The sequence below is a fragment of the Oncorhynchus masou genome, chromosome 6 (genome assembly GCF_036934945.1).
Source record: "Oncorhynchus masou masou isolate Uvic2021 chromosome 6, UVic_Omas_1.1, whole genome shotgun sequence".
NCBI classification, from domain to species: domain Eukaryota; kingdom Metazoa; phylum Chordata; class Actinopteri; order Salmoniformes; family Salmonidae; genus Oncorhynchus; species Oncorhynchus masou.
This window is the reverse complement of record NC_088217.1, coordinates 50710865-50721561: the sequence shown is the minus strand read 5'-3', so window position 1 is coordinate 50721561 and position 10697 is coordinate 50710865. Positions and strand designations below refer to the sequence as shown.

The 10697-nt window shown below is 41.4% G+C and overlaps 2 protein-coding genes across 4 annotated transcripts in view; one reads left to right on the top strand and one right to left on the bottom strand.

The window, feature by feature from the left end:
* Positions 1-103: 103 nt before the first annotated feature.
* LOC135542226 (putative protein-lysine deacylase ABHD14B) lies at positions 104-6885 on the top strand. The gene is given in 5 exon segments (XM_064969031.1): positions 104-222; positions 5439-5653; positions 5757-5786; positions 5789-5997; positions 6312-6885. Coding segments are annotated over 4 exon segments (633 nt in total). The 5' UTR covers positions 104-222; position 5439; the 3' UTR covers positions 6492-6885.
* LOC135542224 (voltage-dependent calcium channel subunit alpha-2/delta-2-like) overlaps positions 6824-10697 on the bottom strand; it is a 261612-nt gene continuing 257738 nt past the window's right edge. For all 3 annotated transcript variants that reach the window (XM_064969028.1, XM_064969026.1, XM_064969027.1), the window contains one exon: positions 6824-10687. In XM_064969028.1, the coding sequence (XP_064825100.1) occupies positions 10565-10687 (123 nt within the window). In that variant the 3' untranslated portion in view covers positions 6824-10564. The remainder of the gene's footprint in view (positions 10688-10697) is intronic.

Sequence of the window (10697 nt, the reverse complement as noted above, 5' to 3'; positions counted from 1 at the left end):
TTACCCCCAAAAAGACAACGAAGTACATGAATCATTAATGAAATGTAGCGTCGATCAACTCAACCGAGAGTGCTATTCTATTTATGAGACCCGGCAATACGCCTGATCACCACTGGACGTCAGTAGATTCCAGGTTGAAACTACAGTAGACTGTTTTTCCGTTGAAAAGTGAAACTATCAAGAAAACTTAGTTCAGACAGAAGTTTCTCAGACAGCGTGAAGGTAAATATATATATTTATCTTAACATGCTTTAACGTTTCGGCTAATCAAATCATTGTGAATAAATGTGTTTGCAGATTTAAAAGAGATAATGGGAACTTTAATCGCTGTTTGGGCAATGCGCTTTGAGTTGTAACTTTCGCAGGAGATCGATTACATAAAACTTGCCAATAATCCTCAGGCCACATTTCATTTTATGTGGCTCCGCCAAGCGAATTTGGAATGCGACAGTAAAGCTTTCTCCACAGCACACACTAGACACTAGATATGAACTGCATAGGCTACAAGCAATCGGCCACCAACAGGCCTAATGTAGCAGATGAATGTGATTTACACACGCGTTTATCACACGGTTTTTAATGACGTGACATCTGTAGTACTCCACATGTGTTTACAGAGCCTCCTAAGACATAAACGTTGAACAGGACTTTAGGATAAGTACAGAAAAGTATTAGGGCCAAGTGGAGAAAAATAAATAAATCAACGGTGGGGGGGTGGGGGGGGGGGGGTGAAAGTAATGATAATAGATTCTTGTTTCTGGTTAATTCTGAAGGGGAAATGCATCCAAAACCTTCCTGATAATTGTGTCAATATATTCCAACCACAACTGTTTAGGCCCCTTGCTTTTAATTTTTTTTTAGTAATGACATGCCACTGACTTTGAGGAAAGCCAGAGTGTTTATGTATGCGGATGACTCAACACTATGCACGTCAGCTGCTACAGCGACTGAAATGACTGCAACACTGAACAAAGAGCTGCAGTTAGTTAAAGAGTGGGTGACAAGGAATAAGTTAGCCCTAACTATTTCTAAAACTTAAAGCATTGTATTTGGAACAAAACACTCACTAAACCCTAAACCTCAACTAAATATTGTAATAAATAATGTGGAAATTGAGCAAGTTGAGATGACTAAACTGCTTGGAGTAACCCTAGATTGTAAACTGTCATGGCCAAAACATATTGATGCAGTAGTCCAGAACAGACTATGGGAGGCACAGTACGACAGAGAGCCATGACTACATGGAGCTCTACTCCACATCAAGTAACTGAGCGCAAGCAGTAAAAATAGATTTAAAAAACAGATAAAAAAACACCTTATGGAACAGCGGGGACTGTGAAGCAACACAAACATTGGTGCACACACACACACACAATAACATACGCACTATACATACTGATAAGAGAATTATGTTCTCCAGATACATCATCCAATTGAATTGTATTACTCTGTCTGCAAACCAGAATTTGTAAGATCCAGGTCGAATGAAACAGACGGAGGCCCAGCTAAATAGTCAAAAAGGTTTATTCACGGAACGTTCTACCCTCAAGAATACAAATCAATTCATTTTATACTGACTCCCACACATACACACAAACATACACACACACAGACATACACACACACACTGTCTGTCTCACTACCCAGTCGACAGAGATAGTGACCTTGTCCTTGAGACGTACTCCCCGTTCTTTCCCAAACCTCTAGTCAGGTCGGCACCAAACTCAGACAGTCTGTGTTTAAAATACCATAAAGACATATTGTTTTACCCCAATTCTGACTTGGACTACACATTTATTGATTATGATTTTATACATTCTAATCAATTCCATACAATTATATGTTTCAGGGCGGAATATTCTAATCATTCAATTAACAGACAATTCTCACCTATCACATACACATGGGTTTAGTACTGTAGATATGTGGTAGTGGTGGAGTAGGGGCCTGAGGGCACACAGTGTGTTGTGAAATCTGTGATTGTATTGTAATGTTTTTAAAAATGGTATAAACTGCCTTAATTTTGCTGGACCCCAGGAAAGGGGATAAAAATAATGAAAAACAGATTGAAGTACCAATCATTTTGGTATTACTTTAAACACTACGACTATGAGAAAGTCAGTTCTGGGGTCCATTCAGTTCGATTGAACGTTTTCTACATTGCATAATGGGTTGCACTGAAACACTTTTCCTCAAAATGTCCTTCAACGTTCTTGAAAAGGTTGCCTCTGTTTGCTCCGTTTGGTGGGTGTGGCTTGAAACAATGAGTGACCAAAATGCACCTGTGTATTTTGAACCCACAGCCCAACCCCTTATTTTTCAACTGGTCGTTCAGAAAGGCACTGTTTCCATTGAATTTAACATTGCATTACTGAACGCAGCTCTAGTGACTTTTCTACTCCAAAATTAATGAACATAAAATGATGGTGACACCATTCAAATATAATTTTCCGCTACAAAAATTTGCCTCACAACATATTGGTCCTTTTATTCAGTCTGGTGTGTTATTTAGCAATAGCACCTGTAGCCCAACTAATGTAGCATAGTGGCTATAAATAAATAGGCTAAAGCATGGGGTATCCCATCTGCATTTATGCTAATCATTAGTTCGATTTTTTTTTAACCTTTATTTAACTAGGCAAGTCAGTTAAGAACAAATTCTTATTTACAATGACAGCCTACCCCGGCCAAAGCCAGACAACGCTGGGCCAATTGTGCGCCGCCCTACGGGACTCCCAATCACAGCCAGATGTGATGCAGACCTGGATTTGAACCAGGTACTGCAGTGACGCAGCTTGCACTGAGATGCAGTGTCTTAGACCCCCAGCTTTCTAAATTTTTGTTGCCCCCCTTTCATCATGGGGGGGGGGCATAATTTGCCCCTCCCCCCATGCCCCTTATTAAGCTCCCCACAGAAATAGAATACATTTTACTCATCAAGAAACAGTACATACAAAAAACAGCTTACTGCTGTGCAATGTCAGGTGCATCCCTATCAATTATGACTAGGGTGGGCCAATTTCCTTTGTAGATTTTCTCAATTGAAATACAATTTAAAGTTGGTTCTGAGAGTATTCTTAGAGTGATTATTAGGTTGCATAAACATGAGTGCTTCCACCCCCCCCCACAATTTTTGGCATTCACATTTTTTTTCTAAACAAAACTAAGGAGGATAGGTTACTGCCTGGGGTGGCAGGGTAGCCTAGTGGTTAGAGCATTGGACTAGTAACCAAAAGGTTGCCTGAGCTGACAAGGAACAAATCTGTCATTCTGCCCCTGAACAGGCAGTTAACCCACTGTTCCTAGGCCGTCATTGAAAATAAGAATTTGTTCTTAACTGACTTGCCTAGTAAAATAAATTTAAAAAAAACTGCCACTGCTCAGAGTCTGAGACCGGCATGCTTGAGCCTACTGCCTGAGGCTCAGAGAAACAGTCCTTCTCAAATTATGTAACCTAATAGAAACCAGTTTTTAAAAAGTTTATAATACTACCAAAGTTGCCTTTCACAAAATTGAGCCCAATATAACGGTTACCAATTATCCCTCATTTTGAGAAATACCGCTCACACGCGAGATGCACCTCTCATTACTTCACAATAGAAACTCGCCATTTTGAAAAATATCCTTTTCTAAAAATTCTTATTCGTGCTTATGAATCTACTGTACTTCTTTATTTGTTACATGCTAGCTCACCGAATTAAGGGTTTGATAATAAGATAGAGGAGAGAGAGAGAGAAAAATAGGAGCTATTGCTCCTTTCTCCTTACAAGCATTGCACAACTCTTTTTCCCTTCAGAAAACAATGGCCTCTGAGGACCAGTTCATACCAAAAGCATAATTGGCGGCAGGGGGGATCCAATTGTTAAAATGTGGAATTAAGTAGAACTGTGTGTAAAGCCACAGAAAGCCAGTAACTATGGTGGGATTTTTTTTTCTCCCAATCCATCAAATTCATCATGGTGTTATTGAGGGGGTATTATTGAGGGGGAATAAAGTCCAAATATTTTGAGAATGAAGTCCAAATTTTAAAGTATACCTTTTGAGAATAAAGTCGCAGTTATATTTATTTCAAAATGAAAGTTGAAATGCCTTGTGAAATTCTACTTTAGCATTCATTGGCTTTAGTAACAAGGTTTCCAAAGACAAAACCAACCTGGACTCAGGGGTAGACGTAACATAGTAAATGTAAATCTGGGCTACGCCCATTAGTTTGATATGTTTCGTATAGTATGTATTAATTTGTGAATCTCCATCATACATTTCGTATGATATGTTAAGAATTTCATTTTGGTGTGGCTAAGGGTCATGTTTAAGGTCAGGAGTGAGGTTAAAGGGTTAAGGTTAGGGGAAGGGTTAGCTAACATGCTAAGTAGTTGCAGAATAGCTAGTAAATAGTTGCAAAGTTGCTAATTAGCTAAAATGTTAGTTGCCCGTGATGAGATCCGAACACGCAACGTTTGGGTTGCTAGACGTTTGCATTATACGCCCACCAATACACCCCAACCAATTTTGCTTAAGTAACCTTCTGTCTTATATAACCATACCAAACGTACCGTAACATATCATACTAATTTGAGTGTCTTGGATTTACATTTACTATGTCACGTCTAGTCTATGAAGCCAGACTGACAAAACATACAGTACTGGCTAAAGCATCTATGCAGCCATTTATTGCAATACCACATGGTTTCACTTTGTCAAATGAGTCGATATGCCATATCGACGTCACGCGCGCCTAAGCTTCACGCCTTGAGAATTGAGTGATCAGCTTGATTGTAGCTCTTTCGCATAGTGTCTCGTGTTACTACAAAACCTCTCTGAATTTCATGAAGATGCAACCATCTTTCGTCTTGCATTTATCGATTTCCGTTGATTTCACTTTGCACAAACTCCAATACCACATCCAGGTCTGTGTGGTTCTTCCTTCTGAAAAGACCCGGTCTGTGACAAAACCTCTTTTGAGGTTCTAATACTTACACTAATATGGTTATTACGTGCTCAAAGAGCAAGGATGTCCTTGTTACTAAAGCCAATTCTAAAGTATAGTTGTTCATTAGTTATAATTATTGTTATGTCATTCTTACAGACTTTGGCTTGAACTTTTTCACCGTCTTCTAATGTTTGGTAATGATATATTTAAGCAATAATGCCCGAGGAGGTGTGGTATATGGCCAATATACCACGGCTAAGGGCTGTTCGTAGCACAATGCAATGCCAACATAGTGCCTGCACATATTGGCCATATACCACAAACCCTTGAGGTGCCTTATTGCTATTATAAACCGGTTACCAGCATAATTAGAGCAGTAAAAATACATATTTTGTCATACCCATGGTATACGGTCTGATATACCACAGCTGTCAGCCAATCAGCATTCAGGGCTCGAACCACCCAATTTATATATACATATATTTTTTCCTTCAAACCTCCTTCATAGGATGTGTGCTGCTAAAATGACAGAAGGGAGCTTGCATGTGGAATCCTGCAAGGCCCCTATATTTTACAGACAAGCTGAACCGGCCACAGGTGAAGTACATCTGTCTGTCCTGCTTCTGCACGGCATCCGTTTCTCATCGGAGAACTGGCTCAATATAGGAACACTGGAGACATTGGCCAAAGCTGGCTGTCGTGCAGTGGCCTTCGACCTACCAGGTGAGCTTCGGTTGTAAATAGTAGTAAGTGAGAATCTGTTACTCAATTCATCTCTGACCTGTAACACCACCTCTCTCTTTCTCTCCCCTCCCCCCGCCCCCAGGTTTTGGCCAATCTAAGTCAGCAGTAGCCCCTCTGCTGTAGGAGAGCTGGCCCCTGGTGGGTTCCTGAAGCAGGTGTGTGAGGCACTGGGGATGGGGCCAGTGGTGGTGGTCAGTCCCTCCCTGAGTGGCATGTACTCCCTGCCCTTCCTCTTCCAGCACGAGGCTCTGGTCCGGGCTTACATCCCGGTGGCTCCCATCTGCACTGAGAAATTCACAGCAGAGCAGTACAGCAGCATACAGGTGTGTGTGTGTGTGTGTGTGTGTGTTGAGGGATTATGGCTCTCTGCTCTTTCATTTATCTTCTGTGGTTGGTTTCTCTTCTGTGGTTGGTTGCAAACATTGACTTTGCTTCTATGAAACATGCCTTGTGTTCCGGTGCTCTGTGTGACTTTAGTCAGGATTCAATCCGAACGCGGGTGTGCAGACAATGCCGCTTTCGAAGGCAATTTCCTTCAAAAGCTGCGTCGTATACAACCCGCGCTCAGCTTGAACCCGCTGCCATTGTATGTGACACCAGGTAACATTTGAGCTAACCACCTCCACTTTCATTCCAGACTCCATCTTTGATTGTCTATGGAGACCAGGATGCTCAGCTTGGAGAGGTTTCTCTGAACAACCTGAGGAGCCTGGCTAATCACAAGGTTGTGGTGATGAAAGGAGCAGGACATCCGTGCTACCTGGACGACCCGGCCACGTGGCACAGAGCTCTCACTGACTTTCTCAATACGTTGTGATGTTGTTCAGTGTCTTTGGCATATCTGTCCATGGATGCAGCACTATACGGCCATTCCTCATCCAACACTCCCAGCATTTAGTTATAGAAACAAAATTGATACTGTATGTTGTTTGTTAATTTGTCAAAAGCTAGTCTAGATTATTATTATTTGTTTTAATCAAAGACTAGCGTGTGGTGTTTTGGAGGACTAACTGTGGTTCAGTACAACTCGTTATGCTCTTGCTGATATACTGTACTTGTACTGTGTGTGTGTGTGGCCTATACAGGATGTATGTACCTGACATGAGTCCTGGTATTACAAATGCAAAAAAAAAACACCACACAATGAAATGAAGTGAAAAATATGAACATTATTTAATAACTGATTCTCTGTAATAAACAATTTGAAAATATTTTACAAGGAGTCACAGACACAATATTTTACAAATTTTGCCCTCTTCTTCTTCTTTTTTTTAGCTTCATCAGTACAAAAGAATGGAGCGACGTGGACCAATGCGCAGAGAGAGGGAGCTAAATCTTCCACGCACACACATACACACACACACACACACACACACACCAAAAATCAAATCAAAAACGGTTGATTTCAGATCTCAAACTTATCTTCACTTTATTCCTATTTTTTACTTCACTTAAAATTTGACAGATTTTACTATTTTTTTTATTTTTTAGATATATATATATTTTACACATTTGGCAAACATGGTCACATAGCACCAGACTACAGAATCACATACGCGTCTTTCCCACAGAGACGCACCTACACGGACACAGCAAGGGTAAGGAGGGGCAGGGGAGGAGCCACGTGAAGACCCTCCTTTTGAGGCTGGCCGTAGAGTAGACCCCTTCCTCTCACCCCAAGCTGTTCCTATTTTATTTTTATTTTTTTGGGGGGGGGCAAAAAGTAAATTTTGCAAACCACAGACCTGTGTCCCTCAGCACACTCTTGTGTCCACTTCTGGGACACACAGACATACTCATGATTCTTTGACCTTCTGTTTGACACGGTCCCATGCTGATCTGTGGAGACCCCACTCCCTGAGCTAGCCTCTGACATCCCACAAGGGGGAATAAACATCCTTGGCTTACTTCAGTCTAGAGCTGAACATCCCCAATCTGTGCATGTGTAGCTGTTAGTGTTACATATGAATGTTGCGATCTACAGAGGGACAAACAATTGCTGTGATAGAATACAATAGAACTACAAGAGTCATTTCTAAAATGGTGAACCCATACATTGAAAGGAGCCAATTACAGATTTAGAATATCTTTTTTTGGCTCAGTCTTTCATTGAGATAATGATGCAATTACCTAACATTTGTCTTGCCAAAAATGATATTGTTCACTGTACAATACATTGTGTGTGTATTTATGGTTATACAGTAAAGGAGGCTTTGGGGTTTAGGATATGTCCACGTTAACAAACTGAGACAGCGAGGAGAAGTGGAGGGATTTCAGAGTCAACACAGATTCAGAGTTAGATATAAACTATGAAAGTCCTCCATTCCAACCAGGAATCAAAGCGGCATGTGTACAAGAAACTCACATCCTTTTATATAGACGAACGGACATATGAAAATCTAAACCCCTTCAAATTCAGAGCTCAACACTCTGGATTGGGAAAGTCTTCAGAGAAAAGTAAATATTTGAGAGACTCTGTGTGTGTGTGCGTGTGCGTGTGTGAGAGAAAGAGAGAGAACACTGAATTAGCGCTTGATAGAACACTAAGGCATTAAGAGAGGCTTTGTCACTATGTTGTCTTAGAAACAGAAAAACACTGACATATTAAACATTCTTTTGAACACCTCTGTGAATGCAGCTCCCTCATGACAACATATGGAGAAAACCGGTCAGAAGAAAATGGATTGGATCATTTTTTAAACTCCATAACTATGTCTGATATAACACTTCTTCTGTTGGAATTGGAACAACAAACAGCTACGCTACCACAACTGTCATTCCCCATCCCCTCAACCCAGTTTTAAAGACATTCAATTTGAGGGTTAACACAAACATACACCCATACACAAACACAAACGCACATATGGTTCAGGCAGAAATGCAACGATAGCAGTCAGGTGGCTCTGTAAAGGTAGATCTGTGGCCAGTTAAGTTGCTTTATACTGATGGTGTAGCTTTATAGATGGCCCTGTAAAGGTACTGTACAGCACCGTTATATGTTGGCAATCAGTTAGCCCTGTTACGGTACAGCAGCTAATAGCCACAGCCAATTTGGATGTCTACATTAAGATGCAATATCCTCCTAGTCAATATGGTGTATAAAGCTACTGTAGACAGATAGCCAATAGACTGGCTCTATAAATATCTTGTAGCTCCACAGCCATTAGGATGGCTGTTCTATAAAGGTACTGCACAGTAGCTCTATAGCCAATGCTTTCCAAAACAGTGCACCGAGGCACTATGACAACAGAGAGTGGCTCCTAAACATGGGAGTTTAATGACATTTCACTTCAAATTGATCAGAATGACATGGATTACACACCCTGACTGCAGTTCAGTCGTCACCATGAGTAGTAGTGACCTCTGCTGTATTTCTTTATACGGGAAATGTTAAGCCCCAATCTCCCAGCAGCAAATGGTCTGAAGTTATACAGCATCTGTCAAAGGTAATACAAGCTAAGGTCTGCCAAAACCCACCCGCATCTAAAATGAGGTGCTTATAGGCCAGTCGGAATAGATATTTGTTTATCTGCTGTGGTGGCAACAGTTTATAAGCGCATACAAATACAGTCCTAGGAACATTAGCAGACATGGTGGAGTGGCTGTATGAGGATTGGCAGAGGGGTTAGCTGTCACTGGGATCCTACATCATCCATCTGTAGCAGATGTTAGAATGTCCATTGATCAGAAAGGATTGTACTGTATTATACACCACCAACAGCAATGAAGCCGAAACGGCCAGACTTTTCAGAGGCTAAATACCGATCCCTAATAAACAGGAGTAGGCAAGTATTCCTACTTTTTTTTTTGCAAGGGAAAAGTTAGAAGTTGCTTTGTCCGATTCGGACACATAATTACCTATTCATGACCTAATATTAGTCAACTATGATGATCAAAGACGTCAGATGTTATTCTTTGTAAGACTACTATTTGATAGAATAGTTCCATATTACCATTTGTTACAATAATTATATATACAGTACCATGCTTCCAGGGGCAGAAAAAGTTCTAACTTCAAGTGAAGAACAGTAGAGGACCCACAAGAAGAATCGGTATTCAGCCACTGTCAGTTCAAACCTCAGTTATTTCTACCACTATTTCTGCAGCTTCCGTTTCTGCCTTTTCCCGCTCACTAATTTGGCTATACAAATAAGACCACATGAAAAGTCTAGCTCATCTTGGCAAGAAGTAGATATAGTGCATAAATAAATTCATGTAACACCTAACAACTTCCATTGCAAATAATACTCTAATATATGGTTTGAATACTCATCACTTCAACAGTTTATAATTGTATGTTTTTGTATACTTGAAAGCTATTTTTCCCCCTTCATTTTCTTGTTACAGTCACTATAAATGGCTGAATGGTACACACAGTAGCCCCCTATGAGAGACACATGACAGAGTGGTGAGACTCTGAGCAGACCAGAGATGAATGAGAGTGATGGAGGCAATGTCTCCTCTTCCCGTCTTGACTAACAGAGGCGGAAACGGACAACCTAAACTCTGTTGTAATCCATGACGGCTGGAGCTCTGTGGCATGGCATCCAACTTGCCTTCTCACTTCTCACTTGTCCTGCTGATGTGGGCGGGACCTTTTCTATTCTTGACAGCCTCTGGCGATTGTCGTGGTTGGAACACCACCTAAATAATTTCAAATGGATGTGACGGAAGGTAACTCGCCGAGGACAATAAAGGTCCTGCAACCGTCACTAAGAGACAACAATAGAAGCGAGCTGGGTACAGTAGTGCGGTACTCAGGGCTTCCGAGTTGCAGGTGGCAGAAAGTCTCATTATTACCTATGACTGGAGCAGGGTCGGGGCATAGAGGGGAGGAGAGGGCGGCGGCTTTAGGATGGACAAAGCTGGTGGGAGCAGACGAGAGGAAAATTAAAGTAGGAGGGGCAGAATATGGGTGCTGGCGATTGGATAGAGCAGGACGAGCTGAATTGTGAGCAGGGTCTGGAAGGAGGGGCGGAAGGAGTGGCCGCGCCCGCAGTCAGATGTGTTCTCCTGGAGAGGA